Genomic DNA, 26341 nt, shown 5'->3' on the forward strand with positions numbered 1-26341 from the left:
ATTTTTAATCCTATTTTAAAATGTGGGATGTTATTTCATGTGTCTGCTGTTTGAAATATTTGCTGTTTAGGAAATATTAGAAAAAAATTTATGAATCATTTTAATTATTGGATGTTCATTGGCTCTTGCCTGCTTGACATATTTATTGTTTTTATTAGTATGGTTTTAATATTGTGAACAATGTTTTATATCTCTTGACTTTATTGCTTACTGTTTTATGAGGAATGATGATGTTTCTGTTTTTATATTGTTGTACTGCATAACACAGTTATGCTCTGGAAAGCACAGCAAGTTTATGTGTGTGTGAGAGTGAGTGAGCCACTGAACATGCGTGTGACTGAGAGAACAAGCTTGCAAATGAGTATATGTGTGAGCAAGAAGACTATTTAAACCAGTGAGCATGTGTGTGACTGAGAGAACAAGCTTGCAAATGAGTATATGTGTGAGCAAGAAGACTATTTAAACCAGTGAGCATGTGTGTGACTGAGAGAACAAGCTTGCAAATGAGTATATGTGTGAGCAAGAAGACTATTTAAACCAGTGAGCACGTGTGTGACTGAGAGAACAAGCTTGCAAATGAGTATATGTGTGAGCAAGAAGACTATTTAAACCAGTGAGCACGTGTGTGACTGAGAGAACAAGCTTGCAAATGAGTATATGTGTGAGCAAGAAGACTATTTAAACCAGTGAGCACGTGTGTGACTGAGAGAACAAGCTTGCAAATGAGTATATGTGTGAGCAAGAAGACTATTTAAACCAGTGAGCACGTGTGTGACTGAGAGAACAAGCTTGCAAATGAGTATATGTGTGAGCAAGAAGACTATTTAAACCAGTGAGCACGTGTGTGACTGAGAGAACAAGCTTGCAAATGAGTATATGTGTGAGCAAGAAGACTATTTAAACCAGTGAGCACGTGTGTGACTGAGAGAACAAGCTTGCAAATGAGTATATGTGTGAACAAGAAGACTATTTAAACCAGTGAGCACGTGTGTGACTGAGAGAACAAGCTTGCAAATGAGTATATGTGTGAACAAGAAGATTATTTAAACCAGTGAGCACGTGTGTGACTGAGAGAACAAGCTTGCAAATGAGTATATGTGTGAGCAAGAAGACTATTTAAACCAGTGAGCATGTGTGTGACAGAGAACAAGCTTGCAAATGAGTATATGTGTGAGCAAGAAGACTATTTAAACCAGTGAGCATGTGTGTGACCCAGTCAGCATGCTTCTGAGCGAGAATATAAGGGAGTTTGTGTAAGAATGAACATCTATGTAGAGATTGTGTATATATAGGAGAGAGGAGAAGGTTTGTGCACCCCTCCTATCCCTGACAATCTCAGGGTGACTGGAGTCGAAAGTTCCCAGGTACAGAAAGCAGGGGAATTTTTTTATCCTTGGTTTTAATTATTGGGTGTTATTTGATGTGTCTGCTGTTTTGAATTATTTTATTGTTTTGGAAATTTTTAAAAGCAGTGTTATATGTTTTTAATCATTGGATGTTCTATTCATCAGCTACTTTGAAATATTTATTCTTTTTATGAGTATGGTTTTACTATTATGATTAATGGTTTATATACGAGGGTCACGTGGGGTGATGTGCTGAGGAGGACTCGTTTCCCTTCAGCTCCGGGCACCTCGCTCCCAAACCCCACTGGCTTTGACCCTAAAAATGGCTTAAGTGACCGAGAAACCGCGACGGAAGGGACCCAGCACGTGTCTATTGTAAGATATATGCAAAAGCCGCTGCAATCGATGGTCTCAAAAAACAGCAGAAAGGAGAAGGAAAAGACAAGGGACGAGCAGGGGAGCCCAAGATGGCAGCGGCGGCAGCCGGGCTCGACGAGCTTGTTAACCGTGGAGCTGTTGAGGGAAACTATAGCGGGAACTCTCGACGAAAAGCTGGCCGGCATCCATGCTAAACTTTCCGAGGTGAGTGAGGCGCTCTCCGATCTGGGCCCGCTACTAGACCGTGTGGAAAGCAGGGTTTCAACTGTGGAGGATGAAATGGCGGCAGCTGCGACGAAAATCCGCGCGAACCAGTCAGCACTAAAAGACCTTCAGGAGAAAATTGACGACCTCGAAAACAGGTCGTGGAGGGCAAATGTAAGATTTCTGGGGTTCCCAGAAACATAGAAATGACGGCAGAAGAAGACCAAATGGCCCATCCAGTCTGCCCAGCAAGCTTCTCACATTTTTTCTCTCATACTTATCTGTTTCTCTTAGCTCTTGGTTCTATTTCCCTTCCACCCCCACCTTTAATGTAGAGAGCAGTGATGGAGCTGCATCCAAGTGAAATATCTAGCTTGATTCGTTAGGGGTAGTAGCCGCCGCAATAAGCAAGCTACACCCATGCTTATTTGTTTTACCCAGACTATGTTATACAGCCCTTATTGGTTGTTTTTCTTCTCCCCTGCCGTTGAAGCAGGGAGCTATGCTGGATATGCGTGATGTATCAGCCTTTCTCCCATGCTGTTGAAGCAGAGAGCCATGCTGGATGTGCATCGAAAGTGAAGCATCAGGCACATTTGGTTTGGGGTAGTAACCGCCGTAACAAGCCAGCTACTCCCCGCTTTGTGAGTGCGAACCCTCTTTTCTTTTCCCCTGCCGTTGAAGCAGAGAGCTCTGCTGGATGTGTGAAGTATCAGTTTTTTCTTCTCCCCTGCCGTTGAAGCAGAGAGCTATGCTGGATATGCATTGAAAGTGAAGTATCAAGCTTTTTTGATTTGGGGTAGTAACCGCCGTAACAAGCCAGCTACTCCCCTCTTTGTGAGTGCAAATCCTTTTTTCCACATTTCCTCTTGCTGTTGAAGCTTAGAGTGATGTTGGAGTCACAGTAACCATGTGTATGTTTATTTAATAAGGGTATTGACTCCAGGCAGTAGCCATCATTCTGGTGAGTCACCCACTCTTCATTGGCAGCATCTTGACTTTATGGATCCACAGTGTTTATCCCACGCCCCTTTGAAGTCCTTCACAGTTCTGGTCTTCACCACATCCTCCGGAAGGGCATTCCAGGCATCCACCACCCTCTCCGTGAAGAAATACTTCCTGACATTGGTTCTGAATCTTCCTCCCTGGAGCTTCAAATCGTGACCCCTTGTTCTGCTGATTTTTTTCCTATGGAAAAGGTTTGTCGTTGTCTTTTGATCATTAAAACCTTTCAAGTATCTGAAAGTCTGTATCATATCACCTCTGCTCCTCCTTTCCTCCAGGGTGTACATATTTAGAAAGGCTTGGGAGAATTTCTGGAGGAATGGCTCCCAGAGGCAGTGGGGCCTGCCCGAGCTGAAGGGGATCCTCACAGAATGGGCCCCAGGAAGACAACAGACCAACGCCCGAGAATTGCCATCGCGAAAATCCTAAATTATGCCCACAAACAAAGAGTGTAGCTGGCTTTCAGACAAAAAAAAGAAATCTCCTATAAAAATCTCAGAATCCGCATCACACAGGACTACTCAGCCCGGGCGTCCCAGCTCCGGAGGAAGTCTCTGTGATATGCACGTACTTGGTGGAGAACCAAATAAAATTTGCCTTACAATACCCAGCAACCTTAAAAGTTTGGATGGAGGGCAAAGTGCACACCTTCACCTCGCCAGAGGAGGCCAAAAAAACACTACGACCAGGGTCTAAATAAGAAAGGGGAACTGTTAAAAGTTGCTGGTTCTTTGTTTTTCTTTTTCCACACACTATTATCAACTCAGCAGCGGCCTAGCCAGAGCGAGCCTTCAGGAACTATGGCGGAAGGCTGGCCCAGCTGGAATGGGCTACAGCTCTCGGGGATTACAATTAACAGCCCTCTCGCCTGAAGGAAAAGGACACTGGCACATCAGCCAAGAAGCATCCGTTCTTGCTCCGACCATGCGGAGTGGGATTAAGAACTCTACAGTCTAGCTGGTAACAGAGGATTATCCATGCCTCGTGTTAAGGGTAGTAACTGCCGCTCCGTGCAGGTTACCCCCATGTTTCTGTTAAGGGCAGTAACTGCCGCTCCGTGCAGGTTACCCCCATGTTTCTGTTAAGGGCAGTAACTGCCGCTCCATGCAGGTTACCCCCGTGTTTCTGTTAAGGGTAGTAACTGCCGCTCCGTGCAGGTTACCTCCATGTTTCTGTTAAGGGCAGTAACTGCCGCTCCGTGCAGGTTACCCCATGTTTCTGTTAAGGGTAGTAACTGCCGCTCCGTGCAGGTTACCCCATGTTTCTGTTAAGGGCAGTAACTGCCGCTCCGTGCAGGTTACCCCATGTTTCTGTTAAGGGTAGTAACTGCCACTCCGTGCAGGTTACCCCATGTTTCTGTTAAGGGTAGTAACTGCCGCTCCATGCAGGTTACCCCCATGCCTTATGTTAAGGGTAGTAACTGCTACTCTGTGCAGGTTACCCCCATGCCATACGTTAAGGGTAGTAACTGCCGTTCCATGCTTTTACCCCATGCCTTTCATTAAGGGTAGTTACTGCCGCTCCATGCTTTTCCCCCATGCCTTACATTAAAGGTAGTAAATGCCGCTCCATGCAGGTTACCCCCATGCCTTCTGTTAAGGGTAGGTACTGCTGCTGCTCCATGCAAGTTACCCCCAGGCCTTATATTAAGGAGAGTAATATTAACAATCAAAAGACCCTGCACCATTTTGGTCACTCTTCTCTGAACTGCCTCCATCCTGTCTGTCCCTTTTGAGATAAGGTCTCCAAAACTGAACAAAATACTCCTGGTGAGGCCTCACCAAAGACTTTTCAAGGGCTTTATCGCCTCCTTTTTCTTACTGGTTATTCCTTTCTTTATGCAGCTGAAGACAAGAATTCTTGTCAGCAAAGAAGGAGTGGCTGATCCTCTAAGGCAGCTTTCCCTTTGAGGCAAAAAAACACTCGGTAGACACGGCAATGCTTACCTTGTATTGAGAGGTTTCTTTTACAAATACATTGCCTAATGACAATACCTTTTTATAAGTTTTTACAGAAAATTGTAATATATGGAAAGGTTTAGCAGTCACATACACAAACCAAATATTTTCCTGACTCAAGATGGCCACCTAATGAGAAGCATGGTTTTTCAGAGCTCCTCATTTTCTTGATTTTTATTTCTTCTAGATATGCCTCATACCAAGCGGAAGGCTAGGATTAGGGAGATGGTCCCAGTCACTACCCGGTTCGACCCCTTTTAACCTTTAATTGAGTGTTTCCTTACTCCGGTGTCTGAGATTCCACCAGAGGCGTCCTTGGCGGTTCCAGCTGTGGAGCGAGTGGCTCTTTCGCCGGACCTTGATGTTACTCTCAGCCCCAATGCTGTGTCGACTCTGCCTCTCCCTCTTCAAACGAAATTACGGGCGACTCCTCACTGCCGTGTGGACTTTCGTGCCCTAGATCAGCAGTTTCTGAGGAGAATTTCTCCGCTGAAGCCATGGTGTGTTGGGTTGGTGTGCCAGAGTTCTTGCCAGTGTCCTTGGAGCGGTCTCGAGCGAATGAGGCTGAAGAAGATCTAGCAGTTAGGCCTCAGATACTGACCTCGACACCGGAGAAGAATGAGAAAGATTCACGAGAGGTTAATGCTTGGCAGAATTGCCAAGGTATGGATCATCTTTTACTTCGCCCTTCTCTGCCAAGATCTCCTGTGATTATTCTTGACTCAATTTGGTCTGCATTAATGGTCCTACAGAAATCTATTTCCATATTAGTTGATGTTACTTCTATATTTTCTTCTTAAATTCATATCATTGAAACTGAGTTGGGTTTTCATTCCCAGAAAATTAAAGATTTGGGGAAACAAGTTACATCTTTACAACAGGTCCAAGAGTCCTTTTTCTTACTGGTTATGTCCCAATTAAGGACATTTTCTTACTGATATGTCCCAATTAAGGAAATTGGAAAATATTAAATTCCCTTTGCTATCTGAACCTTAGAATTTTGAATTTTCCTCAATCAAATGTAATTTCTTCTACTGATTTGTTTAAAAAATATACATTAGAAGTTCTTAAAATACATGTGGAAGGTACATCTACTATTCCCAAAGTTTATATGATAAAGTCCACAGAAACAAACTTACCTGGTTAAGCTCAAGATTTGGATTCAAACCAGACTCCATTATTGGAATCATCAACAGATGAGGTAATTTCTCAACATGGGATTATGTTTATTTCTTTTGTTTTTCTCAAGACAGAGATTTTGTTCACAACCTAACTTGATGGACACTCTACCTGGGTAACATCAAGCTAGGTGGAGAGAACAATGCCCAAATCTCATCTTTGGGTAAGTTTCCTCACTCCGAAGGCCATCAAATCTTCACAAGAGACCACTGTTCTGTTTGTACGTCTCACATTGAATGTCAAAGTGGCCCTTAACCCCCTACACTAATACCTAAACCTCACATCGAGTTACTAGCAGGCCGATACAGTAAGGACACGTAAGAGTGCGGTAGTGCCGGGCGCACCCTCGTTTGCCGCGCGCATATTTTGGTTCACATACCGCTCGATTCAGTATTCAAATTAGACGCAAATCCAAGTGGCGTCCAAAGCGTGTCAGTGAAGCAGTAGGCGTGCACATTCCATCTTACTGTATACAGTGCCTATACAGTATCCAGGATGCGCTGGTACCTGTCATTTGAAATGTCATTCCACTAGGTAAGTTCTTTTCTACAGACCCCGCTGCCTTGAGCACCCTGCTCGACGTCCAAGCCGCGACCTTGGACGTCTGGCTTGGATGTTCAGCTGGGCGCTCAAGGCAGCGGGAAGGTCCATGAATGGACGCCGCGACTCTCGTGGAATAACATCGTTCCTCCATGTATTGCTGATGTCCTTTACCAACTGCCACTTCCTCTGAAATCTCTCCAGACAGTGAATCTACAGCTGTGCACAGGAGGCAAATGTAGACCCCTGGCTTTCCTTTCCCATTAGCTCTTATTTGTTAACTCTTCCTCGTGTGTGTGTGTGTGAGAGAGAGACTCTACTTACGAGCTCGGGCTCTGCCTTCAGTCTCTCACAGGTCGGGAGCCATCTCCAGGTGGGGAGGACGGGAGAAGGAGATCCCAGATCCCAAAGGTTAGCGTGACCCGAGTGCCTCCCAGGCAGTGATTCCCTCCCCATCGGACGCCCTCCTTTTGGAAGCCCTAAGACCTCCGTGGCCCATGGCCACGGAAATGCCACCCTGCTGGCTCCTCAGACGCCGCGACCTCCTGCTGCCTTGAGCGCCCGGCTGGACGCCCAAGCCGCGACCTCGGACGTCCGGCTTGGGCGTCCAGCCGGGCGCTCAAGGCAGCGGGAAGGTCCATGAACGGACGCTGCAACCTCCCGCTGCACTTTCCAGCTGTCGGAAAGCAGGATTTGTTTCATTTTTTTTGAAATGATGAAAGACTGATTTGAAGTCCGTTCTAAAATCAGAAAGCATTTCACTTCTGTATCAGACGGATGGTGGCACTTCAGAAAGAAAGGAAGTTTATCAGGTTGTGATGAGAAAGTGGTAGGCGCATGTGCTGGCCGGGTTGTTCAGGTCACTGTCTAGACAAGGCCTCCGTAGGGAAATAAGGACACATTCAGGCCGATACAGTGGACACATTCGGGCCGCTGCCTTGAGCATCCAGCCCGGTACTCAAGCCAGCGGGACGGTCCATGAACGGACACCATGACCACCCTGCTAAACTGCTCCGCCACGCTCAGGGAGGAGAAGGGAAGGCTTTCGGGGTCTCCAGCTCCTGGTGCAGCGGGGGGTTGTCGCCTGCCTCTTTAGGGCGTCCCCGTGGAGAGGAAAGGGTTAACCCCCCCCCTCCCTGACTCCCCCAGCTGCAGGGCACCGTGAATTAGAACTCTGATTCTATGCCTGCGGTGGCAGGGCAAGCGGGCCCAGATCAGGCCTTCCCAGCTGCCCGGCACTGGAGTGAAAGGAACATGTGTTAAATGACTTTTGTGCAGAGAAGTTTGAAGGAGGGAGATCCAGAGGGGGCGAAGATACAGCTCAAGGCAGCAGGAAGCTGACTGAACACCACACTAACGCCAGGATAGGCGGTAAATTTGCAGGTTAAAGACGCGGCAAATAAGCTGGTTAAAAGGACGATAATCTGGGCGCACGTTACTGTATCGGAGGGAATAGCTAAATCGATCATTAACATATCATATACATGCGGTGGGCGGAGAAGGATACGTGTCCATTTCAGTTAGCGGTAAGGACGTGTAAAACCGGATACTGAATCGCGGGTTCGCCTTACGCGTCCAAATTGTGCATCCAAAGCGGGTTAAAAACAGGGTAACTGCGGCCGCGCTTTACTGTATCGGCCCGTAGGTGGGCCTATCATAGGGATACAAATACCTATCTAGGGAGAGGACACTATGGCTAGTCTCTCTCTCTCTCTCTCTCTCTCTCGCTCTCTCTCTCATGGTCCCCCAGTGTCTGAAAATGTTATTGCAATTGGTGCTAACTTAGCTCTTCGCATAGGTAATTAGTGCAAATTGTGATGAACTGTATATTAGCATAAAACATGCCCCCTTTTGCTATCGCATTTTGATAAATCCAGGCCTATATTTATATTATCTTAAACATCTGCTTCTTTAAATCTTGTCCTCCCCCCATCTTATGATATTCAGAGATGTATTTCTTTTCGTGAACATGATATAATGTTATTAGTTAGTACTTTGTTTTTCTTTTCTCTGTATTTTTCCGAGAACATTGTTTGGATGTTATAATTATTGAAAATTCAATAAAAATAAAATTAAAAAAAATTCAATAAATATAATGTTAAAAACACAAATTATTCCAGTGGGCAGAGATATCCAGGTGTGTTGGCTTTTGCTGACAGCCATCTGCCGTATATCCTGCACACTGATGCTAGCCTGGAGGGGTTGGGTGCAGTACTACACCAAGAGCACTCCAATTGCATGTGGCCTGTGGGTTTTGCTAGTAGGAAGCTGATCTAATCTGAAAAAAAGTACCCAGTGCATCAGCTTGAATTCTTAGCATTAAAACAGGTTATAGTGGACAAATTCAATGATTATCTATACGGTGCCAAATTCACTGTGTACACAGATGGTGATCATTGACCTATGTACTCACCACTGCTAAGCTCAATACAACAGATGGCTGACTGCTTTAGCCACATAATGACTTTGACTTAAAATATCGTTCTGGTAAGGCCAACATTGATGCTGATATTCTGTCACGAAGGCTCAGCCCAATGGATACAGGTGCCAGAGGATGGCATAAAAGTCTTGTGTTAGTTAACCCCCAAATAAGATAGAAACAACATTTTTGCTGGTTTTATCTGTCACTGCCTTGCCAGTTGCCTGCACAAGACTTGCCAGTTTGAAGGGAGAAGGGTTACCCTCGCTATGGAAAGCTGATCTCCAACAGGCTCAGAAATGTGACCCTGGCCTTCAGGTTGTCTAGCAAGCTAAGAATTACTGCAGGCTAGCTACGTCTGTGTGACACAGCACCTCGATGTTCCCCTGTTGCTGAGAGAGTGGGATTGCATAATGATGACAAATGACTTGCTGTACCGAATCACTCAAGACCCTGCTTCTAAAGTAAAGAAACAGCTAATATTGCCTCAGAAGTTCAGGAGGTGTGTACTGAGAAGCTTGCACGATGATCCTGGACACATGGGGAAAGATTATAGTACTCAGTAAGGGCGAGATTCTATTGGCCCAGCAGTCAGCAAATGTGTAAGCATATGTGAAACCTGTGGGAAGTGCATTATGCAGAAGACCCTGCCTACTTGAGTTGCCCCAATGATTAATATCACCAACAAGGGCCCCCTTGATCTGGTTTGCATCGATTTCCTGTGCTTAGAAAATGACAGTGATCACTTCACTAGGTACACCTAGACATTCCCCGCCAAAGATCAGCATGCAACTACTGTGGCCAAAATGCTATGGGAGAAATATTTCGTCCATTATGGAGTTCTTAATCGTATCCACTCAGATCAAGATCAAGACTTTCAGAGCTGCCTGATTAAAGAAATATGTCGGATCTGTGGTATCAATAAATCACATATCACCCCTTATCATCCTCAAGAAGATCCCCAGCCTGAGCGATTCAATCAAAACCTGGTAAACATGCTGGGTACTCTAGATCCCCGGCAGAAACGTCAATGGAGCCAGCACGTAAACAGGCTGGTTCATGCCTATAATTGTACAAAAAATGATGCTACTGGATATTCTCCCTACTACCTCATGCCAATGGATGTATGCTCTGGAGTTTCCCCAACAGCAACTCCACAAGAAGCCATCTCAAGTATATTGTGGACTTGAAGGAGCAATTGAACCTGGCCTATCAGGCAGCCTCTGAAGCTGCAGAAAGCAGAATCACCAGTAACAAAGTCTGACATGATGTCAATGTTAAGAATCATGAACTGAGTGATGGGGATCAGGTATTGGTGAAAGCATTAGGTATCCCAGGAAAGCATAAGTTGGTGAACTGGTGGCGCAAAGAACCATATCTCATTTTCTCCAAGTCAACAAATCTACCTGTCTACAGAGTATGGCCAGAAAGGCCCTGAAAGAACATTATACAGCAATCAGCTGCTTCCCTTAGGGCAGATGGTGGATTGTCCTCACTTGACACTGCACCCCAACCATAGAGACTCTGGCAACTAAGGGGCCGACAGAGTAGCACACCTGTGAACACAAAGGTTTCCCCAGACCAATTATTTATTTATTTGATTTTTATATTTCTGCTTTTCGGCACTTCAGAGCCAATTACATTCAGGTACTGTAGTTATTTCTCTGTCCCCAGAGGACTCACAATCTAAGTTTGTAGATGAGGCAATGGACAGTAAAGTGACTTGCCCAAGGTCACAAGGACTGGTAGTGGAATTTGAATGCTGATCTCCCTAGGCATCATAGTGGATAATACTTTAAAATCATCGGCTCAGTGTGCTGCAGCTGTCAAAAAAGCAAACAGAATGTTAGGAATTATTAGAAAGGGAATGGTGAATAAAACGGAAAATGTCATAATGCCTCTATCGCTCCATGGTGAGACCGCACCTTGAATACTGTGTACAATTCTGGTCGCCGCATCTCAAAAAAGATATAATTGCGATGGAGAAGGTACAGAGAAGGGCAAACAAAATGATAAAGGGGATGGAACAGCTCTCTCTAATGGCTAGACTATTATTTGGGTAGAGGATGACTGTTTCTCTAAGGTGGCTCACTTCTTTCCACTTCCTGGACTTCCTTCAGTGCCCGAGTTGACCCATCTGTTCACACACCATGTGTTCCATCTGCATGGGCTACATAAACACATCATTTCAGATCAAGGAATTCAATTCATAGCAGATATTGACGCTCATTGTATAGGAAGTTCAGCATTTCTCTGGACTTCATGACAGCATACGACTCTCAGGGAAATGGGCAATCCAAACAGACCAACCGTACCCTCAAGATATTTATTAGAGTGTACGCAAATGAACGACAGAATAACTGGGCATCTCTCCTGCCCTGGGAGGAGATTTTTCACAATTCACATATCTGCATGGTCACAGGCTCCTCACCCTTCCAAATAGTCTATGGAAAGCAACCGCTACCCCCTCCACCTCTTCCTTTAACCGTCCCTTCACTAGCAGCCCAGCTGACCACTCAGGATCTGCAAGATGTTTGGACCCACACTCATGAGATGCTCCAAAGAGCAGCCCTAAAGGCTAAGAGGTTCACAGACGTTCATCGGAAGCCCGCTTCTCAGTTTAAACCGAGCGAAAATGTATGGCTGAGTACACGTCATATCAGGCTCTGAGTGCCTGCTGCTCTTACCTCCAGCCCAGGATTCGAGCCAGTTCCCGCAGATGCTGGGGAAGACCTCCCAACTCTCTGGCTATAGCCTGCCTCAAGCAGCAGGCCTTCCCAACTCCTGGGACTTCTGAAGTTGCTCCTCCTTGTTGGCGCGGCAGACCACTGCGCTCAGCCAGCCTCCAATGCCGCTTCTGTCCCTGGCTCTCCTAGATGCATGCACGCACCAATCCTGTCCCTTTTAAAGGGCCAGTGGTGGGAAGCCATGACTGGTGCTGCCTGATGCCGTTATGAGGACTCCACTATTTAAAGCTGGCCAGGACATCCTCCTCAATACCTCGGCAATGGGTCGACTCCATTTGGAGTAGTGCTTTGCCTCTGCATTCCTGATTCCTGGTTCCTGATCCTCACTTCCTGGTTTCTGTCTCTGCTGTGTGTCTTCCTGAGTCCTGATCCCTGGCAGTCTGGTTTATCTTCTGTCTCCTCCTCCTGGTTTATCTTCTGTCTCCTCCTCCTGGTTTATCTTCAGTCTCCTCTTCGCCTGTCTTCAGTGTCCTGGTTTATCTTCAGTCTCCTCTTCGCCTGTCTTCAGTGTCTCGTCCTGCTCCTGTGGTTCCTTGTCCCCTCTTCTTCATCTCATTCAAATTGGACTCTTAGCTTTGACTTCAGTTTTGGACCTCAACACTGCTTGACCTCCTTCTGTCTCTGACCACTGCCTGCTTCCACTTCTGATTGTACTCTGCCTGCCCTGAAAATTTCCTGGACCATGTCACTGCTAGAGCGCTGCTTGCCTCTGACCACAACCGGAACCTGACCCTGGTGAATGCTGCCTGCCCTGACCGCTGCTTGTCCAACTGCTTCCTTCTTTGTGCTGGTCTGTAATGACTTCATTTCAATGGATCTTCACCTCCACAGAGGCCTGCACCTAAGGCCAGCTGGCCCTGACATCCAAGGGCTCAAAATAAGAGGAACATTTGTTGTGGAGCGCTAGGAGAGCGATCCCACTCCTGGGAGATGTGTGTGCCCTTGGGCCGCGGCTCGACGCCAGAGGGGTCTGGAGAGGTGCCGCGGGAGGCGTGGTACGCCCGAGCATGGGCTTGACGGGAGCAGGGCTGGAGTGAAAACTGGCTGACAGGCCCTCCTCTGGACCTGCGCGCTTCGGAAGACCCAACAATGCTATGTTGGTCTTGTGAACAGTCCTCCGACCGTTCCCAGCCCTTTCGGACCTGCCGCAGGGTACGGCACGAAGCGGCAGGCCAGATGGAGGCCAGGACAGTGAAGACTGGAACATGGATTCAGACGAGACTCAGGACCGACGTAGACTCAGGCGTAGACGTGGACTCAGGAATGAGGTGCAGGATGCAAAGACGTGGACTCAGGACGAGGTGCTGGATGCATAGACGTGGAGACAGGAACGAGGTATGATGCATACAGGAGACTCAAGGGCGAGGTACGAGACTGGCAACATGAAGCGCCCTACACAGCCCTCCCGTGGGGCTGGTCACGGACCACGACAGGGGTTGCCGCAGGATACCAGGCTTTCAGAAGATTCAGGAACAAGGTAAGGCATTCTCACGGACATAGAAACGAGGTGCATGGCTTGCATCACGAAGCGCCCTACACAGCCCCGCCCCGTGGGGCTGGTCACGGACCACGACATGGCTTGCCGCGAGGCACCAGGACATTTTGAAGACACAGGAACGAAGTACTAGCTTTCAGAAGATTCAGGAACAAGGTAAGGCTTTCTCACGGACTTAGAAACGAGGTGCATGGCTTGCATCACGAAGCGCCCTACACAGCCCCGCCCCGTGGGGCTGGTCACGGACCACGACATGGCTTGCCGCGAGGCACCAGGACATTTTGAAGACACAGGAACGAAGTACTAGCTTTCAGAAGATGCAGGAACAAGGTAAGGCTTTCTCACGGACTTAGAAACGAGGTGCATGGCTTGCATCACGAAGCGCCCTACTCAGCCCCGCCCCGTGGGACTGGTCACGGACCACGACATGGCTTGCCGCGAGGCACCAGGACATTAACCAAAGCAGGAACAAGGTGCTAGCTTACAGGAGATTCAAGAACGAAGTACTTAGCTTTCAGGCGAATACAGGAACAAGGTTTGCATCATCAGGCTGGAAACATCAGGAGAGGAACATCAGGACTGGAACAGGAGACACACCTCAGGGCTGGAACATGGACATCAGGAACATCAGGACTGGATCAAGAGACAGACCTTGGGACTGGAACGACAGGCAGACATCAGGACTGGAACACTGAAGACATCAGGACTGGAACAAGTTGACAAGAAGCTTCAACAGGAAACATGGAACACAGGACCTTGCAGAAGGCTGGAATACAAGGCAACTCCTGGAACGAGGATCTCAGGAGTGACCAACTCCTTGCAAAGGCAAAGACACAGTGAAAGCTGAGCCCTTTAGTAGAGCTGAGGTGGACAACGCCCAGGGAGGGGTCAGCAGGGGGCCACACCTGGCTGGCCCTTGAAGAGAAGCAGAGAGGAGCGCGCTCGCGCCCTAGGAGGCTGGAGAGAAGAGCTGGAAGCTGGTGGCGTCCTCAGCCACGTGGAGGGCCCAAGGAAGCCGCGGAGCAGCCCTGGACTGGAGCTGGGTGAATGCAGGTCGCTGGAGCGGCTCCCAGCCACCAGGACTGAAGCAGAGAGAGAGAAGTGCTGGCTGCATGACGAGCAGGGAGCTGTAGCAGGCTGCAGAGGAAGCGGGGGAAGGGCTGACTGCAGGAACGGCTCCATGCCGTGAAGACAGCCCCAGAAGCAGAGGTAAGTGCAGGCACTGGCAGGGACGGCTTCCCAGCCAGGCAAGGACCCGGGCTGAAGCAGGCACTGGGAGAGACGGCCTGCTCGCTGGAGGTCCCGGGATCGCAGCAGCACGTCGGGGAAAGGCAGAGACAGCAGCCGAGGAGCAGACCGCATGGCAAGAGCTGTAGGAATGGCCCCAGCTGATTCAGGGAGAAAGAAGCAGCCCGGCTGGCTGTGGCTGTAACAAGGTAAGAGTCTGCCCATGCTTCTTGTGGGCAGGAGCGTAACAACATGGGCTGGTACTGGCAAATCTCCAGTTGGGCCTCTTCTTCAGCCAGCACCACCTGCTCATGGTGGAAAGATGCAAGGCTCCTCCCTATGGGTTGCACCAACTCCCACTCAGCCTAAGGGTCCACATCTGCAACAGTAATGCATATAGGGAAAAATAACCCATGCACTAGTTACATGATGTTAGGTTCCATTTTTGGAGTTACACTCAGGAAAAAGATCTAGGCATCATATGTTGATATTACATTGAAATCATTGGCTCAATGTGCTGTGGTGATCAAAAAAAAACAAGCAGAATGTTAGGAATTATTAGGAAGGGAATGGTTAATAAAACGGAAAATGTCATAATGCCTCTGTATCGCTCTATGGTGAGACCGCACCTTGAATACTGTGTATAATTCTGGTCGCCGCATCTCAAAAAAGATATAGTTGCGATGGAGAAGGTACAGAGAAGGGCAACCAAAATGATAAAGGGGATGGAACAGCTCCCCTATGAGGAAAGGCTGAAGAGGTTAGGACTTTTCAGCTTGGAGAAGAGATGGCTGAGGGGGGATATGATAGAGGTCTTTAAGATCATGAGAGGTCTAGAACGGGTAGATGTGAATTGGTTATTTACTCTTTCGGATAGTAGAAAGACTAGGGGGCACTCCATGAAGTTAGCATGGGGCACATTTAAAACTAATCAGAGAAAGTTCTTTTTTACTCAACGCACAATTAAACTCTGGAATTTGTTGCCAGAGGATGTGGTTAGTGCAGTTAGTGTAGCTGGGTTTAAAATAGGTTTGGATAAGTTCCTGGTGAAGTTCATAAACTGTTTTAATCAACAGGGAATAGCCACTGCTTGTTGTCGGCATTAGTAGCATGGGATTTATCTAATGTTTGGGTACTTGCCAGGTTCTTATGGCCTGGTTTGGCCACTGTTGGAAACAGGATGCTGGGCTTGATGGACCCTCGGTTCGACCCAGTATGGCAAGTTCTTGTTTTCTTATTGGTTGAGGACCCTGTATGTGAACCCTAGTGCAAGACTTCTTATTCAAGGCTCTGTTTCAAGCTTTCGCTTCAGACAGCGGATTTGTCAGGGATGCCCACTGCCCCCTCTCTTATTTGTCTTGGCAGTAGAGTCTTTGGCAATAAAGTAGAGGGCATCACAAGTCTTTTAGGACATAAAAGTAGGTTCTACAATGTTGAAAATATCCTTATTGACAAATATTTTGCTTTTTCTAGGTGATCCCAGTGTTGGAGTACCAAACATACAAGACCTGTTTCTACAATTTAAATTTTTTTGCCAGCTTAAAAATAAATTTTGAGAAATCTGAGGCTTTTTCTTTGGATATAGAGTTACATTTGCAGTGGCAGGACTATTTTCCTTTCAAATGACCTGAGAAATTGAAATACCTGGGAGAAATTGAAATACCTGGGAGTCTAGATACTGCAAGATCTTGGTTTTCTATATATCTATAATATAACGGAAGCTGTTACACAATTGATTACATGGAACTGTGTCCTTTGTAGGGCGTTCTGCACTTCTGAAATTGATAATCCTTTCAGAAATGATGTATAGATTACACATTACTTTTCTGGTTGACAAAAACCAACCTTTCTTTGTTCAATATTATTTGGCAAGGCAAACGCACATGGGTGGGATAGGATAAATTGGTTAATATTAAAGGCTGTGTTGGATTCCACCTGCTAGATATTAAACTTTACAATTCTGCTTGTCAGTTGCGTTTTGTGGGTGAGTGATATTCAGGAGATTATTGCGAGAAAGAGATTTTGGAAAGTTTGGTTTCTCCATGGTCTCCTCTTTTCTCGTTACAAATAATCGTAAATTGATTCAGTTTGTTAAAGACGACGTTCTGTAGGGATTGGTGTTGCAGCCTGGTGTTGGTTTAGATGCAGGTGGAGGAGTAATCTATGCTAATGCCTGTACTGGGGAAGAGACTTTTTCCCTGTCTGGAATATAAATATATATTTCAAGGCTGGAAGAAGGTAGGCATAAAATACCTTGGGCATTTATACGAGGAAGATAAACTTGTCTGCCAGTCTTTTCCTTCTTACAGTCAAGGCACGGTTTACCTTCGTCACAATATTTGCTTTTTTTTTTTATAAAACAACATCTGTACTCATTAAATTGGTTTGAGAATGATATCTGACAGGATGAGTGTGGTCGAGGAGGGCACAGATCTGGCATACTGCTGTGGCTTCCTTGAGTAAGTACTGGAGTAGAGCACTGGATGCAGAGGTCTCAACGGCCAATATTCTAAGGTTAATGTTGATATGAATCTAAGAGAAATGAAGCTTAAAATGATACACCACTCCTCTCTGGATGACGTCACACATTATGATATGAAACTGGCAGATACACCTTTGTGCTCTAGACGTCATTTTGAATCATCAGTTTTGAAAGTGCCCTACAGTGATGCTGTTCTGGGATGGGGTGCTAGCAGTTTTATAGACCTGTGCAGGAGTTATACTCCCTTTGAAGGGCGACATCCTACTACTGGGAAACCTTTCTGGTGTTTCTGGGATTTTTAAGAGTAGATCAGCGATTCCCAAACCTGTCCTGGAGGACTCCAGCCAGTTGGGTTTTCAGGATATGCACAATGAATATACATGAGAAAATTTGCATGCTACAGAGGCAGTGTATGTTCATCTATCTCATGCATATTCATTGTGGATATCCTGAAAACCCGACTGGCTGGGGGTCCCCCAAGACAGGTGTGGGAATCTCTGGTGAAGCTTGAGTTCTTTCCTGCTGCAAATGTCTCTTGATTAAGTGGATCGATGAAGTACCGCCCACTACAAACTTGTGGCATGGCAGAACTCATGCAAATAGAAAGTTTGGATATATAGATAAGGCCACTGAATTTTATATCAACGTATGGAAACATTTTTTGAGCTCCTGATGCAGGCCCTGGCACAAAGCTTGAATGTTTTAGGGTACTTGGTAGTCTGGGACATATCATCATCATCATCATCATCATCATGAAAGCCTTTCCAGACCCCAACTGAACCTTCATTTACCATTAACTTACACTTAGACCTTTTCTTAACATAGTAAATAATAACTCTACCACAAAAGGGTAATTCATTGACGTTGCAAATGCTATAACTTAGTTCTCACCATTAATTGGCAAATTTGTTCTCTATGTTAAACTCCTAGCCCCTTTTCTCATTTCCAAGTTGTGAAATACCCTTGTTTTATTATAACTGCAACCTTTTATCAAACACCTGTTAAAGTTTTATTACTATTTATTATTGTGTTTCCTCACCACTTGTTAATTGTAAACCGGCATGATGCGATATTCTTAAAATAAATAAATAATAAATATTCTAGTAGTGGCTGAGTTTTGCATAGCTGGTACTCTTGGCAGTAGTCAGCATTGTCCTCAGTGTGAATGAAGATGCATGTATGTATGGAAATATATGGAGTAATATAGATGAGTCAGGAGATAGCTGGAAAGATGGCTACATCTTAGTACTGAGGGGCTGGGTGGGATTTGGTGTGAATTAGACGTGTGGTCCTCTTCTGTTGCATTGGTTTTGTTTGTCTTGGTCCATTTCTTATTCATATTAAAAACTGCAATCTTGCATCACATTGTTATTTACAAAGGGGCCGATATTCAAAAGCCATTTAGATGGATAACTGAAAAGTTATCCATCTAAATGGCCAAACTGTGATTTGAAAATTCTTACCTGGCTATATTCTAGACAGATAACTCGTTATCCAGCTAAAACATAGCCAATTAAGTCGGAGGCATTCTGGGGGCAGGCAATAGCCATTTTCAGGAGCAGCAGAGTCAGCCAGTTAGTACTGTGCTGCTGAATATCCCGGTTAAGTTAGCCAGATAGGTGTATCCGCTCAGCGGCTGAATATCGACCCCACTATATGTTCTATAGTATGTATGCTATTATTGCATTATATTGTGCTTTTGCACATTGTTTTTCTGAATTTGATGTACGTTCTTGTTACTGTGGCATGTAGTCTTACAGAATAACAATGACCTTAAAAAAAAAGTATACGCACATATTTTACATGCAAAATAATTATAATGTGCACATAATTACTACAGCAGATTTATTATGCAAATGCCCTAAGCTGTGTACATTAAAACATATGCAGTCTCAAATTAACAAAAAATGATATATGTGGCTAAGGAGTCTGATGTACTGCAGTTTATACCTGGGAGCAGGTATTTTATAATGGATGCATGCGCTTTGCCAACACTTCCACCACTTCACCTTGACCTCTCATCCAAAACCTGCAGGCAAAAAACAAGTCAGATTTCATTTCCGCAACTCAGCAGGTACAAAAGCGTACGTATAAGTTTGGGAATGTACGTGTGTATACCGCTTGGAAAATACTAACTAATGCTTGAACGTCTGAACCCTGCCCTGGAATTCAAGCATTAGTTAGTATTTTCCAAGCGGTATACACACGTACATTCCCAAACTTATACGCATTTATGTGTGAAACTGCTAGTACATGTATACTTAAGGCTTTTGCACAATACTCCTTACACATGTACATGCTATTTACATGCTTACAGGTCAATCTTAAAAGTGGTGCTCATGAAAAATGGCCACATCCATGCATATGCAGGTCTCAGCACACATTTTAAGAAGCCGCAAAGTACACATGCACATACCTGTGCACACATCAAGAGGAAGGGTGTAGGAAAGGGGTGGAGAATGGGTGTTCTGGGGTTAGGACCAACACTTACGCACATAAGTCCACATTTTAAAAAAGCTGATCATGGCATGCGTCAGCTTGTTATCCGTGTAACTTTACTTCTGGTCCTGATGAAGGTAAGTTTGGATAAGTTCTTGGAGGAGAAGTCCATTACCTGCTATTAATTAAGTTCACTTAGAGAATAGCCACTGCCATTAGTAATGGTAACATGGAATAGACTTAGTGTTTGGGTACTTGCCAGGTTCTTATGGCCTGGATTGGCCACTGTTGGAAACAGGATGTTGAGCTTGATGGACCCTTGGTCTGACCCAGTATGGCATGTTCTTATGTTCAAGTCTGGAGGTCTCACGTTGTAGGACAATTAGCAAAGCAGAAGGGTTCAGGGCCAAGTGGGGGGCTTGTAGGATGAAGAACCAGAGGGGTCTTGAAGACCTTGATATGAACTGGGCAAGCTGGTGGATAACTTTGAAAAACTGGATTTTCCCTCACATGAGCATGTTTGAAAATCCGCGTGCTTACATGCGTAAAAGTCGCTAAGGCCCTAGTGGAAATATGTGCGGGAAGGGTGCTTTAAATGATACGCGATGACTTCCAAGCACAATTTAAAACTGCGGCATCTCTCCCTCTCACACCGATGCGCACGTTCATGGGAACATGCACATTCCTTTTAAAATTACCTTGTTCACTTCTATTTTAGGTGCTGAAACCTTTTGAAAATTATCCCATAAGGTGCATCATTCTCAGGGTGGGTTTCCTTCTTATATATCTCTCACAACTTCTGAATTTGGGGTCAACATCTAAGGTCATCCCTGGCCACCAGAACCATGCACTGGCTAAATCTGTGGTCCTTGCCTAATCCATATGGCCAATTTCACCCTGGACTTCTTCCAAAGACCCTTTAGCATTTTTTCATCCTTCTCTGCACCTTCTCTAGTTCTGCTATATCTTTTTTGAGATGGGGCAACCAGAACTGCACTCAAGATGCAGTCCCAGCATGGATGAATAGAGAGGCATTATGATATTTTCTGTTTTATTTTACATTCCTTTTCTGATAACACCTAGCATTCTATTAATGCTGCACACCGAGCCGAGGATTTCAAAGTATTGCCCACAATGATTTCCAGATCATTTTGCTAACATGTAACCTGGCATTGTGTACCTAAAAGTTGAGATTTCTTTTCACTTTGCACTTGTCAATGTTAAATTTCATCTGCCATTTAAATGCCCTACCCCCCAGCTTTGCAAGGTCCCCTTGCAATTCCTCATAATTTGCTTGTGTTTTACAAGTTTTGAATAATTTTGTGTCATCTGCAAATTTCATCACCTCACTCATCACGTCCTTTTCCAGATCATTAATCAATTTGTTAAACAGCACAGGTCTCAGTACAGACTATTATTTACCTTTCTCTGTTTCCAGACTTTTAACCATTCTTATACTTCTCTTGCAGAGTGATCTGATTAAAGATATCTCCACGTCAGTGCTGTGGGTAAACAACAATCCTCATATGGTGACTTTGGACTATACTCTGCAGGTCCCCGCTGAAGACCAGGATGGAACCATAGAGCTGAGGTACATATTGTCTATAAAAGATAACGGTATAATAATGCTGAGCTTAATTCCTGTCTACAAAACATAATGAGAGGTTTATTTAGGTATTTTTAGTATTTATATACTGCTTTTCAGCCACTTCAAAGAGAATAACGGTCAGGTACTATAGATACTTCCGTATCCCTAGAGGACTCACAATCTAAGCCTGGTTCATAGCCCACTGCTCTAACTACTAAGCTACTAGGACTGTAGAATAAGCTTATCTACTGTTTACAAAAAAGATGATAGGGCTGGCCCCGGAGCTTAGAGCCAGTCCACACCACTGCTGCAAAGAGGGATCTGGATCCAATCCCCGGATCAGCCGAGGCTGGGATGCTGCAATCACAGTCCCTGGAGGCAGGAGGAGTCATGGGCATTGCATAATGGTGCTACTTAGTGACAGAGTTCAATAATGAGACCTGTACATGGCCCTGGATGAGGATTTCTGACTAAAGTAAACTTGGTGGGATTACAAATATGGGGGGGAAATACCCTGGTACTTGCAAATGAAGGCTTATAACATCAAATCCAAGCCCTAATTCTGCATAAACTGGAAACCTAAAGAAGGGGAAAACTGCTAAAAATAAAATGTATTTATTTATTTATAACTTTATTTATTTATAACTTTTATATACCGGCATTCGTAAAAACATCAGGTCGGTTTACAGGTAACTGAGAAAGCAAATGTTGCTTACCTGATGTAACAGGTGTTCTCACAGGACAGCAGGATGTTAGTCCTCACAAATGGGTGACATCGAGGATGGAGCCCTGTACGGAAAACTTTTCTGTCAAAGTTTCAACAAGCTTTGACTGACACTGGCACACTGGGTGCACTGAGCATGCCCAGCCTGCAATTATCCCTGTGAGCCACAGGTGTCTCCCTCAGTCTCGTCTTATAGCTAAAAAGCGCAAGCGAAACTAAAATAAAAGTATACAGACCCAACTCCGCGGGGTGGCGGGCGGGTTTCGTGAGGACTAACATCCTGCTGTCCTGTGAGAACACCTGTTACATCAGGTAAGCAACACTTGCTTTCTCACAGGACAAGCAGGATGGTAGTCCTCACAAATGGGTGAGTACCGAGCTGAGGATGCCCGGGAATGCACCAGATACACCGCAGATGCGCAAAGGCGTAACGACTGAGGTGGAAATGGGAACGGAGGGCATCCGCAACACCATAATGGGTTCGTGGAAGGATGTTGGGTAGTGAATTGAAAAAAGTAAGAGTAGGCGGACTGGCCAAACATGGAGCATGCCGGCTAGTCAAATGTAAGCAATAATAGGCTGCGAAGGTATGGAGAGGACTCCAGGCTGCAACCTGATAAAAAAGTACAAGCAGCAGTAACCAAAGGGAAGCTGTTAAGGCTAAGACGGACACAACAGTATGTGGATACCCACAGTGTTGTAGTGAAATGTCTGCTTGTTGGTAGGAAAGGAAATATAGACCACTTAATCAGAAGGATTAGGTCTGTGTGGCCACTGGAAGTAGCAGCTTGACCCTTGCATGAAGGAAAGAGTCAAGTGGAATTCACATGGAATGCAGTGCAATGTAGATAGAATGTAAGCGCAGCATTACTGTCCAGGAATGTGGAAAACCCAGTCTCTCCCTAGGGCGAGAGAGAGAGGTTAGGAAAAATTAATAGAGTATTTCCTGAGGAAAGGAGATACAACATCTACCTGAAAAGGATAGAAAGTTGAATGCGTAGAACTACTCAGTGGCAGAGGAACGGAGTCAGGTGAGTATGGAAAGAGTGCATAACTCACGGACCCTGCTGGCAGGAATGACATTAAGAGGGAAAGAAGTTCCCTTGCCAAACTGTGGAAGAGAGGAATGGAAAGGCTCAAACGTAGAATGTATGAGACTTATAAGGAGAATATATATGTTCATTCCGTGATTAGAGAAATAGAGGCGGCTTGATCAGTGGATAATCCATGGTAAGCCGACTCAGAGAGGATTACCGAAAACGGGAACCCAACTCCCAAAACGATACACCTCCTAAGAGAAAGGTGTATCTATGTGGAGGATGTCTGGAGAACAGAATCCGAGGGAGTAAGAAAAAATGGTGGAAAAGTAAAAGGGGTAATACCTCTTTTTTTTTTTTTTTTTTTTTTTAGCGTCAGGAGGTAAAGCCTGCCATATTAAACGGCAAGATTTATGTTTAGAAGGTTTTGTGACGCTACCAGAACCTAAGAACATCAGTAAGTCTATGATTTGGGACTGACTGGTGAGGGAATAAAAGGTTACTGATATGATGGATTGAGAAGTATGGGAAAGCATACTGATCTCAGTCAGGGAGTGGGGAAAAAAATACTGAACCCCATCCCAGTTCAACATTAGAAGAATGCTGGCTACGAGAGGCAGCAGAAGAGATATATTGAAGAGGCCTTTGATGGAAGAAAAGGCATCTAAGGGAACGCATAGGAAACATGTGTAGGGAGCAGAACCTGTGCATCGTATGGAATGATGCAGACGCAGAGGAAAGTTTAGTTAAACTCAGCGTTAAAAGATTTGCCCTGTACACATGTAATTGAGACCATTCGAGAGGATAGAACCTACGTGGAGAAGGTCAGATAGAGCGTTCATTAAATCTCTTAGATATGTGGCCCAAAGACGCATGAAGTGAACAAGGGCCAAGGGTAGAGCTGCGCAGCTGTCTAGCAGAGCAGCTAAGAGGTTGTGCGTGCTTATGAGTTGGAAAGCACATTGTCCCTATGCTGTCTGTCTGTATGCACAAAGAATTGTTGCAAAAGCAGTATTGGAAGGCATAAGGGCATAACTCATGGGTGCAACGTCCAGGAAGTTTATGAGAAACTATGCTGGAGTGCAATAGATGCATAATGGGTTGACAGCTTTCAGGAGAAACTTTATAACCCTAAGGAATTGCGAGCATGAGTCGAAGGAGACTAGGTCCTAGTTCGAACTGGGATAAGAATCAGGGACGAAAGCAATGAAACCACTTAGGTCCATTGAGTATAGAATGTCACTGAATATAACCCATAGCAGTTTTGAATTATGAGAAAAAATGCATAGTGGGAAGAAACCCCATAGCCCAACCATGAAAAGTTGAAAGGTTGAGGTTATGGAAAATATGCGCAGGGACATATAACAATGTATCAGAATGTCTGTGCGCATGCTGGACAAGAGGGTCTTAAGACTGTGGTGTCCAGAAGTGTTACAGAAGGGATTTATGGCAGTGACAGTAATCTCAGTTAGTAAATGTATAGTGAGTCCTGAAAAAAGTGAGAGCTCCTTGCATGTACTGAAAGTGGTTAGCAGTAGTCTATGCAAGGAAAGTGAATGATGTTACACTCCGCAGAGAAAACAGCATTCACCAACAGTGATGCAAGAGACAGTTCACTTACCGAAGCTGGTGCCGGCGGCAGAGCTTGGGGTTGTAATGTTGACTCACCATAAAGCACATAGAAACATTAAAATAATGTACTTACTGCAGTATGGAGTGATGGTAACCAAAGATACCATTGTACCTGTGACGTCTAAAGAAAGTTGGATTTTCTTAGGTCCAGGATGTGCGGAGAGTAACTATTTTCTGTTAAAAGAAAGAATAGTGCAATTAAAACTCCCCAACCCCCCTCCCTTCTCCCCTCTGCACTTCGTAGCGCCTGGGGGAGTGTACCGGGACTTTGGTACAAGGTGGGGTGGCCGCTCTGATATCTGACCAGATGGGAGACCAAGAAGTGTCCCAATGGAGGATATCATGTAGGCTCCTGCAGGTGTGTGAGCGGTAAGTGGTACCCGCATTTCTGTATGCTGTACAAGGAGACACTGAGACCTGTGGCCAGGCCTCAAGGTGGACTTGCACATGGGGCAATGGTTGCTGAATCTCATGTTTAGCAGATCAGCCAATGCAGCTGGACCTTGGTTGGGAGGGAACCAAGAGTCAGAGCATTGGTCGGCACAGGGACTTGTTACTGACAAGAGAAGAAGCCCTGCTGCAATCCCAAGAAGATAGAGGGGTTCTCCTGATATTGTGGCTAACATAGCTAACATAGTGATATGTGACACTAATACAGTTCTAAAAGGCACATGACCCAGAACTTTTCGAACCACGGTCCGAATGGGAGAACACAACTCTATGGGAATGCCGCCGAAGCGGGTACTTACCATCCGACGTGGATCGCCGCAAGACGAGCCGGTGAAGATTGTTGACCCCGACGGTCTCCGGAGTCCTCGAGGGTAAGGCCGGGGACGTAAACGTCCATCTCGCTCTGAAACCCGGTATGGTGGCACAGGTACAGAGGAGACAGGCCAGGCGTGAGTGGCGTTTAGACTGCTAAGTGTAACAGATGGCCATAGTCCCACACCACTTGACGGTGGGGCACGCCAGGAACAGAGGAGCCCTAACGGAACTCATGTTCCCTCCCTCGTCACAGCGGCTCGATGTGTCGTGACGCCAATGCAGAAGCTGTCGGACCTGGATCCGGAAGTTCTGGATCACCAAGGACTGCCAAAACTGTAGGAACAGTGCTGATGGCAGTGGTGATGTCGCTCTGCCCGAGCGTTGTCCAGCCTGGAGAAGGATGGCACCGATGTGCTGGATGGCGTCAGCGGCGGACGATCACGATGTCGGCGATGATGGGTGCCACGGTGCTCGGCCCGGTCTTTCCCCAGCGCCGAGATGGAAGCCCTCGTCGTCCTGGAAGGCGATCGATGACGAACTGTCAGCACGCCTGCTCTGCTCCTGACACAATGGAGTGTCTTAAGCTAATACGGGGCTTAAAAAAGAACCCAAAGCGTGGAGCAATGTGAGGAGGCGAGGGTATTATGTGGCGGTGCTATGTCGGTATTGACGATATTGAAGGCAACCTAAGGGGCTTCGAGGATATCATCAAAATGGGTATGAAAAATCGTCGATGACTGGCCAGAAGAATGATGACAGTGACGGGCACTGACAGCAGTGGCATAGGTATCTTTGAAACGATGTGGAATCGAATAATCGAAAAACATTGCCGTTATTGAAAAAGATACCGGCATCGACTGAGTCGAAGTCGAATCAATAGGGCATCAAGGACACCGAAGGAAAACGGAGGTGTCGAGGGCATCGATGCATGGAGGCGGGCATTTATGCCGTTTGAGGCATGGCCACGGGCATCAACTATAGGGCCACAGACGTTGACGGTATCGATTTGGACAGACTCAGATTTCCAAGTGTACATGGCATCGGTGCCCCAGACACGTGTGTCGGTGGCATCGATATGGACACGTATGGAATCGATGGCATGGATCTCCCAGTCGATGAATTCCATCCCGGCATCAACGCCAGTCCTGGAATCGGCATGGGCATCGATGCCAGCCA

The 26341-nt window shown here is 45.8% G+C and overlaps 1 protein-coding gene across 1 annotated transcript in view; it reads left to right on the plus strand.

Annotated features, from left to right (window-relative positions):
- Window positions 1-26341, plus strand: part of GNMT (glycine N-methyltransferase) — an 85359-nt gene that overhangs the window by 53476 nt on the left and 5542 nt on the right. Inside the window, exon 3 of the mRNA XM_029596735.1 lies at window positions 20818-21010. Within this exon, the coding sequence (XP_029452595.1) occupies window positions 20818-21010 (193 nt within the window). The remainder of the gene's footprint in view (window positions 1-20817; window positions 21011-26341) is intronic.

Source organism: Rhinatrema bivittatum, chromosome 3, assembly GCF_901001135.1.
Source record: "Rhinatrema bivittatum chromosome 3, aRhiBiv1.1, whole genome shotgun sequence".
NCBI classification, from domain to species: domain Eukaryota; kingdom Metazoa; phylum Chordata; class Amphibia; order Gymnophiona; family Rhinatrematidae; genus Rhinatrema; species Rhinatrema bivittatum.